This window comes from Bufo bufo, chromosome 1, assembly GCF_905171765.1.
Source record: "Bufo bufo chromosome 1, aBufBuf1.1, whole genome shotgun sequence".
Lineage (NCBI taxonomy): Eukaryota > Metazoa > Chordata > Amphibia > Anura > Bufonidae > Bufo > Bufo bufo.
Window position 1 is genome coordinate 281102533 of NC_053389.1, and position 20575 is coordinate 281123107.

The window sequence follows — 20575 nt, forward strand, 5'->3', positions numbered from 1 at the left end:
GACTAAAAGATTTTATTGTCAGGGCCCCCTCAACAGTATTATACAATGACATAATATACAGTGACAGTATATACAGTGTAGGAAATGGACGTCGCAGCTGCCAGGCCTGGTCTGAGAGAGTAATCTCTAGTAGATCTCTGAAGTATAGGGGAAGATGTCCATTCTTTGCTTTTGACAGACTTCCCTAGGGTTAAATAACAGGCCCTATTGCTGCAGGTGTCTTGATTGCAATTAATCAGTTTATTTTTCCATACCAGGTTTGGGATGTACTTCAAGAAGAGCCAATCAGTAACTATCGGGGGCACAAGGGACGATTGCTGTGTGTGCAGTGGTCGCCAGTGGAGGCTGATCAGGTGTGGACGGGAGCAGATGACTTCTCTTTACACAATTGGTCTGTATCAAAGCAGGAGCACAGTCAACCTCCCAAAGGTCAGTTCTCGTATTTGATTTTTTATTAAAAAAATTTTGTTGATGATTTTCAGAGTCACTTTTCAAGCAGAAGTATAGGGAGTCTTAGGAGCCCTTCACTCAGGTTGATTCACAGACAATTTTCAGAAACAACTGGATGTTCCCAATAATTGAGATGAGAGCTGTATTTACATGCAGCAATCATCTCCTCTGTATGGGGGTGAGCTGTTGCTGCTCAGTCGCTCATCACCCATACCCATGCAAAGGACCTTTACAGGAAATGCTTGATGGGAAAACAAAGAGCTCTTCTCTACAAGGCAAAACATTTCTCTTTATTGCCACTTGCAGTTAGTTACCATGTAAGTCAATGTCAGACCCTTTAAAGCCCCTTGAAACATGACTAGGGTTACGAGCCAGACCAGACAACCATCTGTGGACAGTACTGCTTTGGAGTTAAAGGGAACCTGTCATCAACTTTATTCTACCCATACTAACGGCAGAATAAAGTAGAGACTGGTGAGTTGATTTCAGAGGTCGGTCATTTAAAAGTTAAAAGTAAGTGGTTGCTGAGAACCAACATCACAAACATTGCAGACTGGGCCTGGAAAAGAGTCCCGGCCACCTGAGAAGAGTCCTGGTTATTCATGAATTCCTGCTCTCCTGCCCACCTGCTGATGACTGACAGTCTTCTACCTAGTTTTCTCCCTTTCTCTCTAGGAGAGAACTGTCAATCATCAGCAGATGGGTGAGAGTGCCGGAGATTATGTATAACCAGGACTCTTCTCAGGTAGATTTGACTCTTTTCAAGGCCTGAGCTGCAATAGTTATGATTCTGGTTCTCAGCAACCACTTACTTTTAGCTCCTCAGTGACACACGGCTGAAATCAGCATTTCTGTCACTATTTTATACTGCCCTCAGTGAGGTCAGCATGAAGTTGATGACAGGTTCCCTTTAATGCTGTTCGTCAGGTGAGTTGCTAGTTTGTCAAAGGCATTTCACGCAGGCCAACTGACGAGGAGCAAGAACTCTCAAACAGTATTGTCCACAGGAAGGTTGTCTTTGGTTTTGCTGATATCTCTAGTCATGTTTTAAAGCTCTTTATTGGTTGGGGTAGCTACCTGCAGGTGCCTCTAAAGAGAGTTTTCTTCCTTCTGGAGGAGAGATTATTTACAAGCAGCAGTCCAAAAATTTTGTAAGTTCCTTACGCTATCGTCCCTTTCTAGGAAAGAAATCCATGGACCTGGAAAAGAAACGCTTTCAGCAAGTCAAAAACAAGGCAAAGAAAAAGAAGAAGACTGACATTATTACTCAAGAGGTCGGAGGAGAAGTGATAAGCAGGGACCAAGAAAGTCTTATCACCGCAACACAGAATGGGGCATCTGATCAAGAAGAGGATGGGGCCTCTCCTGAGAGAATTCCTGAGAAAACCCTGCAGGAAGGTATTGTATGACTTCCATCCTATGTTTGGCCCAGAGTGGTGTAACTAATGGTGACTGGCCCATTCATATTCTATGCATTGTTAATACTAATACATTGTAGCAAACCCTCAGGAAAAAATGTGAATTTGGCATTCACCGTTGGCAAACAGAAATTTGAAAAATTATGAAAATTTGAACCATAAACTGCGTTAGAAACTTGGAGGACTTGTTATTATACAGTGTTTAATCTTCATCTGAATCTAGACAACTCTATACGCATAGACATCCTGAGAATTATAATCCATCTGTGTAACGGAGGTCAAGTCTTAAGTATACGATTTTACATTTCTTACGGCTCTGCTGCCATATAAATAATTTAGTGATTGAAGTAAAAAAGTTTGTTCCGTATGTAAGCTGTCAAAGTACGGCCAAGACCTCTACCAGGATTCTTACTCCATAAATGATGCATACATCTAAATTATTTACAACCGCACCAGAGGTTCTCCTGACCTGCACTTGTTACTCCAGGCAGGGGTCACATTGGGTTCTCCCTCTATATTGTCTCATTATCGGGAGACTTGTGTTTATGGTGTTATTATAGCTCTGGTTTTGATACTTTTATATAGATATAAAATAAACTTCCCCTGACGAAGCCATTCGGGTGAAACGCGTTGGGTAGGTGAGGGACACTGGTATGGGAGATGTGATTATACTCTGTTTGTGAATTGGTAATCCTCTTCAGGTTTTTTGGCTCTCCTCTATATTACTGTTTTGCGATCTTACTTCTATAGATTTGACATACTATATTACACTTTTATGTGTGATTTTACAATGATTGATGAGTTTTCTTATTTTTTTTTGCAGTTTGTAGTGGAGACCCATTTATTTTTCTCTTCCCTTTTTCAAGTATTTTACTATGCAATATATGTGTGATTAGTTGGAAGACATCCTTGCTGTGCTTTCCTTGTATACCTATTATACTTAGTCTCATCCCAGCTGCCCCTCTTTTACTTTCTCCTGTCCCACTGAAATGGTGGGGACTCCATTGTATATGTTTTTTATATACGGTACGTGTATTTAATAAAGTGATTTAATTTTTTTGCTAACAAGATGGTTGTTTGTGGTTTATAACCTGGCTATACACTATATATATATATATATATATATATATATATATATATATATATATATATATATATATAATGTACATATTATGTAATTCCATGTGGCCCTACTAGGTCATCATATATATATTTTTTATATGGATATAATTGACAGTACAGTAAACTAAGTAGCATATTGGTGTACTGCAATGGGCTTCAACTTGTGGCTCTCCAACTATTGCAGAGCTAACAACTCCCAACATGTTTTGACACATTGGAGGCCACAAATATACTATATATATATATATATAAAGGCATAACGAGGGACACTTTAGAACCCCCATATAGCTGACATTTAGCGAAGTCTATTGTCCGTTTACGCCTTTTCCAGATTTTCTGATCCTAAAAACGTTGCTTCACGGAAATTGAATGATTTCCCTATTGCATTGTTCTTGAAGGGGTTATCCAATAACGTAAACTGCCCCCCTCACCCCCCCATGTGCCAGGCCCCTCACAGGGAATATACTTACCTGGCTTCCCGCGCCGCTCCAGGTTCCCGCACCGCCGCTGCTGCTTCTCTCAGTGCGCCGATAAAAAAACATCCGGTGTCAGGGGGAGCAGCCAATGGTAGGCGGGGACGAGCCTCCCTAGAATCATCCGCGATGCTAGGGAGGCTCGTGGGGGGCAGTTTATGATATTGGATAACCCCTTTAATTTGCCTGTACAGCAGTGTAAACCTTGGGTGGGGGTCATAACATCAGTCATGCAGCCTCTTCCCTGCTTCCACTGGTGGGGATATTATGGCAGCAGCTTTGTGTGTCTGTTATCCTTTCTGTAACTTGGTAAAATATAAAACAATGGACACCTTCTCTGTCTGTGTGATTCTAGCTGCAGTGGAATCTCAGCCTGTGTCCGATGCTTCACCTCTGCCAAGTATTGAGATGCGCAGTCCAAGCCCAATATTTAAGAGAGCTGCACCCAGGAAGGATCAACCAAAGGAAAAGGGAGGTTTGTATTGTCTTATTGAATAACGTACATGAACTTTTGGCTACACTTTAATACTGAGTTATGTCTCATGCACGTTTGTATTATTTTTTTTTTTATATTTTTTTTACTTTAGAAGTCACTATTCTCATTCGCAATATGGACAAGAATAGGACATGTTCTGTGATTTGCATAATAGACATCTCACGGATGACATCCATGTGTTGTCTATTTTTTTTTTTGCAGACATAGAAATGAATGGGTCCATGCGCAATCCGCAAAAAATGCGGATCAGACACGGATACAAGATACGGTCATGTGCATGAGGCCTTAGTAATAGTTTGAATAGCAATTCCCTAAATGTTTTAACCCTTTAGTGCTATATGACGTATATACTCGTCATGGAGCACTGCTCCTCAGTATAATATATATATATATATATATATATATATATATACAGTTGCAAGAAAAAGTATGTGAACCCTTTGGAATGATATGGATTTCTGCACAAATTGGTCATAAAATGTGATCTGATCTTCATCTAAGTCACAACAATAGACAATCACAGTCTGCTTAAACTAATAACACACAAAGAATTAAATGTTACCATGTTTTTATTGAACACACCATGTAAACATTCACAGTGCAGGTGGAAAAAGTATGTGAACCCTTGGATTTAATAACTGGTTGAACCTCCTTTGGCAGCAATAACTTCAACCAAACGTTTCCTATAGTTGCAGATCAGACGTTCACAACGGTCAGGAGTAATTCTTGACCATTCCTCTTTACAGAACTGTTTCAGTTCAGCAATATTCTTGGGATGTCTGGTGTGAATCGCTTTCTTGAGGTCATGCCGCAGCATCTCAATCGGGTTGAGGTCAGGACTCTGACTGGGCCACTCCAGAAGGCGTATTTTCTTCTGTTTAAGCCATTCTGTTGTTGATTTACTTCTATGCTTTGGGTCGTTGTCCTGTTCCAACACCCATCTTCTGTTGAGCTTCAGCTGGTGGATAGATGGCCTTAAGTTCTCCTGCAAAATGTCTTGATAAACTTGGGAATTCATTTTTCCTTCGATGATAGCAATCCGTCCAGGCCCTGACGCAGCAAAGCAGCCCCAAACCATGATACCCCCACCACCATACTTCACAGTTGGGATGAGGTTTTGATGTTGGTGTGCTGTGCCTCTTTTTCTCTACACATAGTGTTGTGCGTTTCTTCCAAACAACTCAACTTTGGTTTCATCTGTCCACAGAATATTTTGCCAGTACTGCTGTGGAACATCCAGGTGCTCTTGTGCAAACTGTAAACGTGCAGCAATGCTTTTTTTGGACAGCAGTGGCTTCCTCTGTGGTATCCTCCCATGAAATCCATTCTTGTTTAGTGTTTTACGTATCGTAGATTTGCTAACAGGGATGTTAGCATATGCCAGAGACTTTTGTAAGTCTTTAGCTGACACTCTAGGATTCTTCTTCACCTCACTGAGCAGTCTGTGCTGTGCTCTTGCAGTCATCTTTACAGGACGGCCACTCCTAGGGAGAGTAGCAGCAGTGCTGAACTTTCTCCATTTATAGACAATTTGTCTTACCGGGATTGATGAACAGCAAGGCTTTTGGAGATACTTTTATAACCCTTTCCAGCTTTATTCAAGTCAACAATTCTTAATCGTAGGTCTTCTGAGAGCTCTTTTGTGCGAGGCATCATTCACATCAGGCAATGCTTCTTGTGAAAAGCAAACCCAGAACTGGTATGTGTTTTTTTTTTTTTTTAGGGCAGCTGTAACCAACACCTCCAATCTTATCTGATTGATTGGACTCCAGTTGGCTGACACCTCACTCCAATTAGCTCTTGGAGATGTCATTAGTCTAGGGGTTCACATACTTTTTCCACCTGCACTGTGAATGTTTACATGGTGTGTTCAATAAAAACATGGTAACATTTAATTCTTTGTGTGTTATTAGTTTAAGCAGACTGTGATTGTCTATTGTTGTGACTTAGGCTACTTTCACACTAGCGTTCGGGGCTCCGCTTGTGAGTTCCGTTTGAAGGGGCTCACAAGCGGCCCCGAACGGATCCGTCCAGCCCTAATGCATTCTGAATGGATGCGGATCCGCTCAGAATGTATCAGTCTGGCTCCGTTTGTCCTCCGCTCAGCAGGCGGACACCTGAACGCAGCTTGCAGCGTTCAGGTGTCCGCCTGGCCGTGCGGAGGCAAACGGATCCGTCCAGACTTACAATGTAAGTCAATGGGGACGGATCCTTTTGAAGTTGACACAGTATGGCTCAATTTTCAAACGGATCCGTCTCCCATTGACTTTCAATGTAAAGTCAAAACTGATCCGTTTGCATTATCATGGTAATGCAAACGGATCCGTTCTGAACGGATCTAAGCGTTTGCATTATAGGTGCGGATCCGTCTGGGCACATACCAGACGGATCCGACCTAAACGCAGGTGTGAAAGTAGCCTTAGATGAAGATCAGATCACATTTTATGACCAATTTGTGCAGAAATCCATATCATTCCAAAGGGTTCACATACTTTTTCTTGCAACTGTATATATCTCCCCCCCGCAGCTCCCGATGTGCCCCCCCCCGGTAAATTTCAGGATGGCCGACCGGGCCGCTCATCCCTCAGCTTCCCTCCCAGTTTCAGGATGGCCGGAGCAGTTGCAGAGTGTCAGCTGTAACTTACGACCACCCTTCAATAGGAAAAAAGCACCAGCCTACGTGGGTTCCCATGGTTCTGGCCACCAGAGAGGCTGATGCTTTTTTCTATAGTGTGCAAGCACGGCCACTGATGCTGGATTGAAGGATGGTCGTAACCATGGAAACAAGAAGTGTATAATGTGATGAAAAAATTAGTTTAGCCACCAAAGGAGGCAATATGGATAATAACAATACATCAGTGAATGCCTTGTATTAACTTTCTCTACATGATAATTGCCACTTTCTGAAGTGAGACAACCCCTTCAGTGCTCCAGACTAAAAAAAAATACCTAGGAGCCATTGGCTACTAAACTGAAAAATTAAGTTGCCAAATTACATTTTTAGTCGCCAAATTTAAATACATATAACTATAATTAAAAAAGACTTTGAGGAGAAGATGAGACAGTAGTGAGCCAGCTCTACATACAGCATACTTCCTGCCAGAACAAGGAAACATATACAGTGCTGGGATTTTTGCCCATTCCTCCTTGCAAAACTGCTCCAGCTCCTTCAAGTTGGATGGTTTGCGCTTGTGAACAGCAATCTTTAAGTCTGACCACAGATTTTCTATGGGATTGAGATCTGGGCTGTGACTAGGCCATTCCAACACATTTACATGTTTGCCGTTAAACCACTCAAGTGTTGCTTTAGCCGTGTGTTTGGGGTCATTGTCCTGCTGGAAGGTGAACCTCCGTCCTAGCCTCAAATCACGCACAGAGTGGGACAGGTTTTGCTCAAGAATATCCCTGTATTTAGCGCCATCTATCTTTCCCTCAACTCTGACCAGTTTCCCAGTCCCATCCCCACAGCATGATGCTGCCACCACAATGTTTCACTGTAGGGATGGTGTTCTTAGGTTGATAAGATGTGTTGGGTTTGCGCCAGACACAGCGTTTTCTTTGATGGCCGAAAAGTTCAATTTTAGTCTCATCAGACCAGAGCACCTTTCTCCATACATTTTGGGAGTCTCCCACGTGCCTTTTCACAAACTCACAACGTGCCTTTTTGTTTTTAGCTGAAAGTAATGGCTTTCTTCTGGCCACTCTGCCATAAAGCCCAACTCTATGGAGCTTACGGCTTATTGTCGTCCTATGTACAGATACTCCAGTCTCTGCTGTGGAACTCTGCAGCTCCTTCAGGGTTACCTTAGGTCTCTGTGCTGCCTCTCTGATTAATGCCCTCCTTGCCCAATGCGTGGGTTTTGGTGGGCGGCCGTCTCTTGGCAGGTTTGCTGTTGTGCCATGTTCTTTCCATTTGGTTATGATAGATTTGATGGTGCTTCTGGGGATCATCAAAGATTTGGATATTTTTTTATAACCTAACCCTAACTTGTACTTCTCAACAACATTGTCCCTTACTTGTTTGGAGAGTTCCTTTGTCTTCATGGCAGTGTTTGGTTAGTGATGCCTCTTGCTTAGGTGTTGCAGCCTCTGGGGCCTTTCAAAAAAGGTGTGTAAATGTAATGACAGATCATGTGACACTTAAATTGCACACAAGTAGATATCATATCACAAATTTTGTGACTTCTGAAGGTAATTGGTTGCACCAGAGCTTTTTATGGGCTTCCTAATAAAGGGAGTGAATACATATGCACATGCCAATTTTCTGTTTTCTATTTCTAAACAATAGTTTCATTTATATATTTTTCTAATTTCACTTTACCAACTTAGATTATTGTGTTCTGATCCATCACATAACATTCAGATTAACAAAACATTGAACTTAAGGCTGCAATGTAACAAAACACTGTAGGCACTGTAGGAGACTACAGCAACACTTACCTCTTCCATCCATTGACATCTCCTGTCATGTAGATGTTCTTTTTACTCTTCTCCTTTGTTTGACCCAGACCACCATGACAGATACTTTCAGTCACATCTAGGCTCTGAAGAGTTTGTTAAAGCATGTTAGATTTCTTAATTTTTCTTTAAGCCTCCCCACATTTTCAGCACAATCTCCCCACCCTGGTTTCCCAACAATGTCATCCTGCTGTCCCTCCCAGCCTTGTGCCCACTGTGCTCCCCAATGCCCCTGCTGAAAAAAATAGTGACCCCAGTACACATAGTGTCCCTATGGTGCCTCCAGCAATTATAATGCCCCCTAGAGTGCCCTCCCACAGTAGTAGTAATGTCCGCTAAAATGCCCCCAGTAATAATAATAAAACCCTATATTGTGCTCCCAGTAGTAATGCCTGTATCGTGTCCCCAAAAATATTGTCCCCTATTATGTCCTTGTAATAGAAATGCCCCTACAGTGCCTCCAGCATTAATATCTCCTATTTTACCCCAGGTAAAAATGCCACTATAGTGCCCCCTAAATGTCCCCTATAGTGCCCCTAGTAGTAATGCCCATGTACAAAAAAAATCCCGTTATAGTGCCCCAGGATTAAAATGCCCCCCAGTGCATCCAGTAATGTCCCATATAGTGCCCTCATTAAAAAATGCCCTGGTAATTCCCCCTATAGGGCCTCAGTGTTAAAAGTTCCAGTGCCCCTCCGGTAGTAACGTCCCCCACAGCGCCCCTCCGGTAGTAACGTCCCCCACAGCGCCCCTCCGGTAGTAACGTCCCCCACAGCGCCCCTCCGGTAGTAACGTCCCCCACAGCGCCCCTCCGGTAGTAACGTCCCCCACAGCGCCCCTCCGGTAGTAACGTCCCCCACAGCGCCCCTCCGGTAGTAACGTCCCCCCACAGCGCCCCTCCGGTAGTAACGTCCCCCACAGCGCCCCTCCGGTAGTAACGTCCCCCACAGCGCCCCTCCGGTAGAAACGTCCCCCACAGTGCCCCTCCAGTAGTGTCCCTCATAGTGCTCCCATTGAGTAATGCCCCATAGTGCCCCTTCAGTATTATGTTCCAAATGCCCCCTGCAGTACTATCCTTCCTGTTATTAAAGGCCCCCAAGTTGGCAGTGAAAAAAAAAACAACTAGTACTCACCTGTATCCCACGTTTGTCGGTATTCACAATGCAGGCATCACGCACGCCTGCGCACGTATTTACTACCTCATAGGCTTCAGGTCTTCTAAGTCTGAAGCCTATGAGGGTGATCCACAGCGAGGCAGAGAACTATCATCTCCTGTGCCCCACCGCAGTATTGAACTGCAGAGCTGCAGCGGCGGGTCTAGTCGCAAATGGCGACCATTTTGATCACCATCTTGAGCACTGCCCTTTATGGCTAGGTGTCACAGGCATTTTAACAGCTTATGCCACATTCAATATCGATCATAGCATCTAAGTGGTTGACAAAGGAGGGGGAGATAACTCTGCACTTCATTTCCTGGCACCCCCCTCCACCCCCCAATCCAGTGCTTGCTATGAAAGCTGGAGGGGGGTCCTCTGTGGAAGCCAATTAGACCATAGTCAAATAGGCTATCTGCCAGTGTAATACTAAGAAGTATAGCAGTGCATTATACCAGGAGACTTGATGTTCAAGTCCCATAGTTTTTGAAAAATTAAAATTTTAAGTAAAACCTGTTTTGTTCAAGTACAAGTTGAAATTACACTGCACCACAGCTACAAGGCAGACGGCATGCAGGTAAATATTTAAGAGGATACAGCACTTGCACTAGTGCTGCAACCCCCTTCAAACAGCTGATTGGCAGGGGTGCCTGGAGTTGGATCCCTGCCGATCTGATATTGATGACCTATCCTGAGGATGGGTCATCACTATTATACCATTGCACAACCCCTTTAACATGTCTTTTATACCACCTGGGGAAGTCCTTGAAAAGTAAAAATAAGAAATGCTAATGGAACTGCTATTTTTGCCTTCCAAAACTGAAATAAAAAGCTATAAAAAACTAATATGTACCCCAATTTTGAACCAATAAGAAATTGAAGCTCTCACACAACTCTGTCAGCAAAAAAGTAAAAACAATATGGCTGTTAGAAAATTATTCCAGGAAAATCCATACTCTAAAGACCAAATGGCACACCTTCCCTTCTATATATGGGATATTGTATACTCGGGAGAAATTGTGCTTTATTCTGTGTGGTGCTTTTTCTCCCATCTACCTTTCTGAAAATAAAAGATTTTAGCTTAAACTAAATATTATTAGAACAAATAGGCACTACACCCCTAGATGAATTCCTTGAGGGGTGCGGTTTCCAAAATGGGGTTTTTGGGCGTGTTTCTTATGGTTTAGCACCTCAAGCCTCCCGGTGCCTGAAATATCTTAATAAAAATGTATGTAGTCGGTGAATGCTCAGCTTGACATATGCCACCTCCCATAGCCCCAATGACTGTGCCTGTATACAGAAATATCTTTTTTCATACATGGCCGTCATTAGATTGTCATTGAATACACGTTATTTCTCTTCTAGACCTGCACAGCCGAAAGAAGAAATCGCGCTCTCTGCTTCCGATCAGCACCAGCAAAGATCACCGCTCTAAAGAAGAGCAACATCGGGACTGTGTGAAGCTGGCAGCCGTCCTGTGCACCGAAGGAGGTAATCATATAACCATCGCTGTCCTATAACCATCATTCAGCTATCAAATGTTTGCTTTTTCTCATTAGATTTCTTTGGCCACTTACCTCAGCTATAATAATCTGGCAGGTTTATTTTTTAAACCTTTACATGTTTTAGTGGAATTTTTGGCTAGATAAATGGAAAATCATAATGATGACCGTTTATTACAAAAGCGAATGTCGCCCTACATTTAATCCCTATGTTATAGTGTGTGTGTGTGTATATAATGTATGTACAGAAGCGAGTTTCTAAGTATGTGTAACTTATCTTCAGCCTATATTCTAGTGCAGCACTGGATTCACAGTTCTGCAGGCTTCAGAGCTTTAATCTCCCAGCATTCCTTCCTGGCTCAGTGTCTGTATAGAGCTTGCTCTGGGGATTTTGGAAATGGTGTCTTTTCACTCCGCACTGTACAGGGATTTAGTAAAAACTGTCCCACTGCATTACGGGAATTTGTATAAACCGAAAGGTTTGTGTCTGTGAACATGACTGTCACCATGTTCCAGTAGCAACAAAATAAATTGCGAATGCAGCTCTGGAGGAGACTGGTCTGTATCACATGTTGTAGAATTAGTATGAAATAAGTTTTTGCCTAGTTGCTGAACTTCTATAGATTATACCTTGATGTAAGCAGTTACTGTAAACGGAGTCCATAGAAGCAGGTATACTTTGAAAACGTGTTAGTCTGTGGAGCACTGCTGCTGGTTATACCATACCTGTACAGGCATGCTGAATGTCGTCTTGTCTTTACAGAATCAGCAGAGGGGACGGCTTCTGTGAGTGAGCTTTCATCACATCTTGGCCTCTACAGTGACCGAGCAACTTTACACCGACTCATGGAGGAAGAGGGTTAGCAATAAATAGTTTTCTGACAGTTAACACTTGAATGAACTTTGAAATTGGTATTTAAAGGTGTTTTCCCAGCATTAAATATCATATATTTTTGGTATGCATCAGAAAAATGAATAGTGTTTGCCATTTACATGCTGTTTAAAAAACATCTCAGTTATAGAGGTTATCCCATGATTGATGTACAAAAAATTAAAATCTGACATCATATAGTACATGACAGTCTCTTTGTAACAAAGCTAGAACTTGCCCTCTACCTCACATGGATAGAGATCTCCACATTCATTGCTCCAGTTGTTCTGCTAGCTTTAATTCAAGCTGGCAGCTCAGGGGGCACGTCCTTTCTGCTATAGCTCTCTCCTTGTAAGGGCTCATTCAGATGGCCGTATGCTGTCCGCAAAAATGCAGATCCGTTTTTTTGCGGACAGATCAGCATGTCCGCAAAAAAAAACGGATTGCATCCCGTTTTTTTTGCTGACCCATAGACTTCAATGGGGCCATGTCCTGATTTTCACTGACAAGTATAGGACATGTTTCATTTGTTTTACTGAGCCGTGCAATGGAAGAAAATGGCAATAGAAGTGAATAGGACAGCATCTAATCTGCAAAAAAACGTATCCGCATTTTTGCGGACAGCATACGGCCGTCTGAATGAGCCCTAACTCTCACACCTTCTAGCAGTAGATTTGGCTGGTGGCAGTTGAAAGATGAAATTGATCGTGTGCAACCACCTTAGTGGCCGTGCACATTACTATACAGATTAAACACCAGGGGGTGCCATTATCATGAAGTAAAGAGAATTTCTCACAACTAGAGCATTTTTATTACAAGTAAATAGCAAAAGTAACCAGTTTTTCATGTTGAGTAATAATTAAAATAACATTTAAAATGATACAAATATTAACTGCATTCCAGGTCTTTGGTATAAAAATTCATGGGTAACCCCTTTTATTTAATATATACAAAAGTGTTTTGCAGTTGACATCATTTAAGCACTCGGGGGCTCAAGTGCTTTGATAACATGACCACTGCTGCAGCCACTTGGTCATAGGACACACAGGTGGTCACCTCAGAATGTCGCTGGGACTAACTAAAGGGCCTTTTCCGTAATAACAGCTTTATAATGAAATATCATAGGATAGATTCAGGATAGGGATGAGCGAATTTCATATTTTGAAATTCGTTTTCGGTTCATGTTGTGGTATTTACTGAATTCCGTTACCACAGACCATAACGCAATTCCATAATGGAATGCCTTTAGAGGCATTCTGTTCATTATTCCATCATAACAGAAGTCTATGGCCTGCATAACGGGTCCGTCCGGTTTTCTTTATGCTGGAGTCCTCTCCTGCATAACGTAAACCGGACGGATCAGTTATGCAAGCCATAGACTTCTATTATGACGGAATGAATAACGAAATTGCCTCTAAAGGCATTCCATCATGGAATTGCGTTATGGTCCGTGGTAACGTAATCCATAACTCAATTCAGTAAATACCACAACATGAACCAAAAACGAATTTCAAAATATGAAATTCGCTCATCCCTAATCCAGACATCATATTGTATGTAATTACATTTATCATTCATGAATCCTGAACCCTAATATTAACATTGAAAATGCCTGATATAGTCTATCTACCGATCTTTTACATCAGGAAAAGCTCACCTGGAGAGTGGACACTCAGAACTCCAACACCAGGTCATGCTGTGGAAAGGTGACCTGCAGGGGGCATTAGAGCTGGCTGCTGAGAGGGGAGAGCTTACAGACCAGCTGCTTGCTCTGGCACCAATGGGTAGGTATGAGCAAAGCCTTCTTTACTTCATTAATATGACCATTAAGTACAAGCTTGTATACATGGGCACCCCAAGTGGCAGGCTTGGCACTAACCACTAACGTCTGGAGGAAAGAAGTATCTGGCATGTTGTGTTTACGTAATAGTGACATGCTATATAGAGGCTGTGTACATTATGTCGTATATTCATTATGTAGTGAGATGGCAGAACTGCATATATATATATGGGTGTTATTATCCATTTAATTATGTCATTCAATTTTATCTATTCTATTGGTCTTTTGACCTTTTTTTCTCTCTGTTGTGCCTTCTATTTCCTCCTCTCCCTGTTGTCTTGACTGCGTTGTCTCCTTTCTTCTGGCTGGGATTCGCTTTGCCTGCGGTGTGCGGCCGGCTGTTGCTGGGGCAACGACGCTAGTATTACTGGCGGTGTTGGCCTTTGTGCGCTTGCCCCTCCCCGCTGGCGTGGCGAGTCCAGGCGCTGCTCTCGGACTGGTCTCGCGATGGCTGCGTGAGTCATGTGGATGGTCAGGTGATCAATCACGTGACCCGGGTGGCGTCTCCTGGCTCTGTCTGTTTGAGTTGCGGTTGCTAGGTTTCTGGACATGCGCAGTCTGACTTGGAGGACGCGGATTTTGGCGCCGCACTCTGTCCATGCTGAGTGAGTTTTTATCTTTATCAATTATAGCTATTGCTAACACTTATACACAGGTGATGTAACACTGTTTTAATGAGTACAATTTACACAGTTTATGGTATATGTTTGTACTAATCATGAATATTATTGATTTGCACATTGGAACACATCATGTAAATTATATTATTGATACATTGTTCACTATATGAAGATATTGTATGTATTTTTGCACTTGTTCTTATGATTATACTATTTATTAATTGATTATCACTTGATTTGCTGCTATGTATTCTGGGTATATATACCCTTGTGAGACACCAATGTTTATGCTTGATAAAGACTGCATTGAGCGGTTGAAACGTTGCAGAGGGGTAATAAAGGATCCATCATTTTTTCACTTTACGTTTGGAGTGCTGCCTCATCTTTTGAACGTGTGTGTATATATACAGTACAGACCAAAAGTTTGGACACACCTTCTCATTCAAAGAGTTTTCTTTATTTTCATGACTATGAAGGCATCAAAACTATGAATTAACACATGTGGAATTATATACATAACAAACAAGTGTGAAACAACTGAAAATATGTCATATTCTAGGTTCTTCAAAGTAGCCACCTTTTGCTTTGATTACTGCTTTGCACACTCTTTGCATTCTCTTGATGAGCTTCAAGAGGTAGTCCCCTGAAATGGTCTTCCAACAGTTTTGAAGGAGTTCCCAGAGATGCTTAGCACTTGTTGGCCCTTTTGCCTTCACTCTGTGGTCCAGCTCACCACAAACCATCTCGATTGGGTTCAGGTCCGGTGACTGTGGAGGCCAGATCATCTGGCGCAGCACCCCATCACTCTCCTTCATGGTCAAATAGCCCTTACTTTCAAAGTTTTCCCAATTTTTCGGCTGAAATTAATGATGGCCACTCGTTTTTCTTTACTTAGCTGCTTTTTTCTTGCCATAATACAAATTCTTACAGTCTATTCAGTAGGACTATCAGCTGTGTATCCACCTGACTTCTCCTTAACGCAACTGATGGTCCCAACCCCATTTATAAGGCAAGAAATCCCACTTATTAAACTTTACAGGGCACACCTGTGAAGTGAAAACCATTTCAGGGGACTACCTCTTGAAGCTCATCAAGAGAATGCCAAGAGTGTGCAAAGCAGTAATCAAAGCAAAAGGTGGCTACTTTGAAGAACCTAGAATATGACATATTTTCAGTTGTTTCACACTTGTATGTTATGTATATAATTCCACATGTGTTAATTCATAGTTTTGATGCCTTCAGTGTGAATCTACAATTTTCATAGTCATGAAAATAAAGAAAACTCTTTGAATGAGAAGGTGTGTCCAAACTTTTGGTCTGTACTGTATATACTGAAGAAAAATGGCGGCACCAGCAAAATGAAAAAAGTTAGGGTGCACGTTCATAAGGAAAGAGACTTCTTACCCCAATAATAGATCAGAAAAAAGAACGGCACTCCTATAAATGATAAAAAATGTCTCCTTTATTCACCTGTGCGGTGCAACGTTTCAGCTCAGTACTAGAGCCTTTTTCAAGCCTTGAAAAAGGCTCTAGTACTGAGCCGAAACGTTGCACCGCATGGGTGAATAAAGGAGACATTTTTTTATCATCTATAGGAGTGCCGTTCTTTTTTCTGATCTCTCTCTATATATATATATATATATCTATATATCTATATATATATATATCTAAGGTCCCTATCAGTATGTCTTTGGAGTGTGGGAGGAAACCGGAGTACCCAGAGGAAACCCACGCAAACACTGGGAGAACATACAAACTCCATACAGATGTTGGCCTTGGTCAGATTCGAACCTAGGACCCCAGCGCTGCAAGGCACCAGTGCTAACCACTGAGCCACCGTGCTGCCCGTATATATAAGAAAGCATTGCATTGCATCACCAGTCATGTTTTTTTTGTGTGACTGGTTGGAACATGGACCCTCAAGGTGTTAGGTCCTAGTTATAAAAATCACTCTGCTTCATTTTTATTTTTTTTAGCTGGATATAAAGTCTGGGTTTGGACGGTTGAAGCATATGTGAAACAGCTTTGCTTCCAGGAACAGTATGTAAAGGCTGCCACTCACCTCCTCTCCATTAATAAAGTCTATGAGGCGGTGCAGCTCTTAAAAGGAAACCACTTATACAGGTAAGTGGGTCTGCAGAGCTTATATTCATAATGAAGAGTCCTCTCTTCTGTTGGCTTCTCAGAGTTGACATATGTCCTGTATCATTATAAGTTTGGTTTGTCTTCTAGAGAAGCCATTGCTGTCGCCAAAGCTCGTCTGCAACCAGATGACCCTGTACTCCGAGATCTGTACACCAGCTGGGCCACTGTACTGGAGCAGGATGGTCATTATTCTATGGCCGCAAAGTGGTAAGGCACAGCCAGATGGCTCGAGGAAGTAGGTGTAGGGCTGTCTGGAGCTGGGTAATGTTAGGATGAGCAAATGTTTGCGGATTCCATATGACATGCCAATACTCTGTGTATGGGAGCTTTAACAGTAATTCTGCTCTGCACTTCTCTTCATTTACTCAGTTACTTAGGGGCATCATCCCCATATGATGCAGCTAAAGTCCTGGCCAAGAAGGGGGATCTACCGTCTCTCAACACTGCAGCCGAACTTGCTTTAATCTCAGGAGAGAAGACTTTAGCAGCTTCCTTTGCTCTACGCTGTGCGCAAGAACACATCACTGCAAACAACTGGGTTGAGGCCCAGACGTCTCTGAAGCAGCACCCAACCCTGCTGGTAAATCACTCAAAGCATGGCCTACCACTGTAATAAAGGGAACACAAACATTGATGGGGGTCATGTATAAAAAGTATCTATCTAGCTTTATGTAGGAAGCTTCTTTTAAATACTGTTTGGCTGCTATGGTCCACACCACTTGTTATTGGGTTCAGAAAGACTTATGCTTGTATAATTGGGTCATTTTACAGGGCCACAGGCTGGTCTTTTGTACCAGTGAACTACTGTTTAACCACCTTGAGGACAAGACACCAGTGGATTGGAAGACACAGTCCAGCCCATGTTTTCACGAACGAGTTGGCCACGCCAGTGAGGAGCCTTTCATTAGTAAACTCACAGGCCTGTGGCAGATGGAATATGGGCTGTGCTCAGCAGACCAGTATACGGAGGTTTTTCAGCAGCTGTGTGCATCTGACACCCCGCCAACCACAGGCAACACCAGCCCTAAGCAGGTAATGGAGCTCTTCTTGACTGTTGTATGTTATTCACATTGGTTAATTCCTGTCTCATCAGGAAAACCCATTTTACAATTGCCAAACCCATGGCAATCAGCTAGTCAGGGGAAGCTCTGACAGGCCATACCTATCCTTTGCAGCTGCCATCTTTGGCCTTCTATGTAATACATGTATAGGGCAAGAGCTGCTCTCCACCCTGGCTAATAGAGTGGGTCCTAAGAGGAAGACAGTCTTTATGGCATCTATATGCATTAATAGGGCATATGAAAAGGGATCTATATAGGGGAACCTGTGTTACATAATTGTGGTATATTCACATGCCACATATTTGTTGCATACATTTTTGCGTCTCTACCATTCAGCTGAATGGAGTTTGCAGAAATCCATGCACATGCCACAGAAACAAACCCCTTCAGATGGGTGAAACCGATCTGAAGTCGCACATTTCTGCAACAGATCTGCCACATGTGAATATATCCTAACTTTGCACTCACGAGATCAGCGTTTAGAAGCGACATCTAGCAGCTCTGTCATTTATTAACTCTTTCATTGCCCATGACTGTCCCATTTACTTGTCCACACAGCTGCTTCTCCACATCGCTCACGAGGTGGCGCTGTCTGCTCTGAACTACCTGTCAAACAGCTGGGATGAGATGGCGGCAGCGTTACTCCGTGCCCTCTACCGTTGTCACCAGGCAGGACAGTTTACATTAATGCAAGAAATTTCCCATCTGCTGCTGCCAAAAGGTAGGTTCCAGGAGCTATAGAATTTTAATCCGTTCCAGAGTCACACTGCGTCTGGAGTTACGGTATTTTCATTTTCTTTTTTCACTGTTCATGGCTGCTTTCAGAATTCCCGTTGCCCTTCAGACTCTCAGACATGTGATGTAACAGTTTAGCTGTTCCCACAATGCATTGCCCTAGACTGAAATCTATGGCAGCTCTGAGTTGCTGTAATTTCTATCCCGGGCCCGCTGGTCCTGCCCCTTTCTCACCTCACCACTTTCAAAAAGTGGTGAGGGCAGCATATAAATGCCATTTGCAACAATATTTTGTCACAGTGGAATTTAAAAAGTCGCAAGCACAGTGTTTTCCTCCAGAAGACTGGTGTAGGGAATTTACCAGGGAACATCACTGCTTCATAGCAGTCCATTATTTCATGCTACAATATGTTCTATTACGTGTAATATTGTTGTCCTCAGGTTGCGCTGAGCTAAGAAGGAACCTCAACCCAGACAATAAACAAAGTTTGGCGGCATGTGACAGCGTGCAGGCGTTCCTCGCCTATATCCAGTTGTATGACACGTGGTGGAATCAGTCAGAAGTGAAGATGGAGATCTCTTCTGGAGAAGATGCAGTTCTCACTGTCCCAGGGGAGAAGGATACTCCAGAAATCCCTTGTGATTTTGGAGTGCTTTTGTCAGACCTGCATGCCGGCTTCCAGAATGCACAGCGGGAGATTGCCGATGTTCAGCAAGCTCTTCGGGAGATGATCCAGCAGCATCAGAGGAACAGGCAGATCCAGGATAGTTCTCTAGAACTAGATCAAGACGCTGACTCAAACCCAGCTTCATCACCAGAGAAGGGTTCTGACAGCAAGAGCCAGATGTGAGTAGACTATGTGAAGCCCATTATCATTATTCCTTCCGTTTGCTCCTACATTAATTGTCACTCTGCTGTTTTACACAGTTCGAACCCAAATCCAGTCTCCCTGACGGAGCTGATGAAGAAGCTTTCTACAGCGAACCATAAATTGGCTGAATTTCCTGAATACTTAAAGGTAAGAGCTGCCGCGGCAATTCAATTTAGTAAATCAGGTTTAAAGGGAATGTGTCATCAGAAAATGACCTATTGTGTAAATCATGTTTTTATGTTAAATATATTTAAAAAAAAGTTATTTTTAATTTTCCATATTTCCTATATTTTAAAAAAATACTAAAATCCGTCAGTTTTCGCACTGTCCACTAAGCCTAATAATAGGTGCTTCTTTACTGGAGTTATCTGCTTATCATTACAGACAGAATTACAATGACATTTTTCACCTATATATAGATTACATAGATCCGCCTCTCACAATAGGTAATATCACAGCTTATCTACTCCCTCCTATCAGTGAGGTCCCCTCCTGTCCATTGTGTCTATAGCCCATGGTGGCCACTGTAAGGCAAGATGGAAACCCCCGTAATCATGTTCAGGAAATTGAATTAAAAAAAATCTGGAATCAGAAAATAAAAACAGATTAGAAAGAAAGGATGTGTTTCAATCTGGTTTTAACTGGCAGTAAAAAAAAAAATTGGTGACACATTCCCTTTAATGGTTTTTTTCTTCGGGCAGTCCATCATGGTGTAATTGGTAGGGTCCTGGCGGTTAAGGCAGGCATTTACATGCAGTGTGATCTTTTTCGCAGTATGAGGACGAGGGATCCCTATTGCGATCCCTCGTCCTCATACAGAATCATTGTTGCTGGGCAACAAATCGCTGTTTAGACAGCACGATCTGCTCCCCAGAAACGATGATCGGCGTGCCTGCACGAACGACAGGATCGCAGGTTATCGGCAGCACATTTAGATGGGCAGATTATTGGGAACGAGCGTTCGCTGGAACAGTTGCTCCTGATAATCTGGACGATTGTTAGTTCATCTAAATCCACCTTTAGTTAGCAAGTGCAGCTGCCTCTTTAGTCTTTCACCAAGCACAGCAGGGAGTTGCACCATGCTACCTTAGTACTGCACTTTGGGCCATAACTACATGGGCAGAACCGCTGCTCTGTCTGGTACAACAGACAACCTCTTTTTCTTACAATCCTGGAAGTCCTAAGTACTAAGAAAAGATGTCCTAGGATGGTTATATTATTGAGGAAAACAAGTGTTAGCTAAAACAGTAGAATTGCTGGCAGTTCCTCTTTAGAGGGGATGCCCAATTTGTAAGATTTTTAGCAGATTTTCATTAAGGTATTTCTTATGTGACATACATTTGCATGTGCAGGAAGAG

At 42.6% G+C, this 20575-nt stretch overlaps 1 protein-coding gene across 2 annotated transcripts in view; it reads left to right on the forward strand.

Annotated features, from left to right (window-relative positions):
• Positions 1–20575, forward strand: part of GEMIN5 (gem nuclear organelle associated protein 5) — an 82429-nt gene that overhangs the window by 59264 nt on the left and 2590 nt on the right. For both annotated transcript variants that reach the window (XM_040440054.1, XM_040440046.1), the window contains exons 16-28: positions 258–429; positions 1633–1848; positions 3819–3938; positions 10937–11062; positions 11837–11932; positions 13591–13728; positions 16381–16528; positions 16637–16756; positions 16919–17129; positions 17321–17581; positions 18169–18331; positions 18787–19192; positions 19274–19364. In XM_040440054.1, the coding sequence (XP_040295988.1) occupies positions 258–429; positions 1633–1848; positions 3819–3938; positions 10937–11062; positions 11837–11932; positions 13591–13728; positions 16381–16528; positions 16637–16756; positions 16919–17129; positions 17321–17581; positions 18169–18331; positions 18787–19192; positions 19274–19364 (2268 nt within the window). The remainder of the gene's footprint in view (positions 1–257; positions 430–1632; positions 1849–3818; positions 3939–10936; positions 11063–11836; positions 11933–13590; positions 13729–16380; positions 16529–16636; positions 16757–16918; positions 17130–17320; positions 17582–18168; positions 18332–18786; positions 19193–19273; positions 19365–20575) is intronic.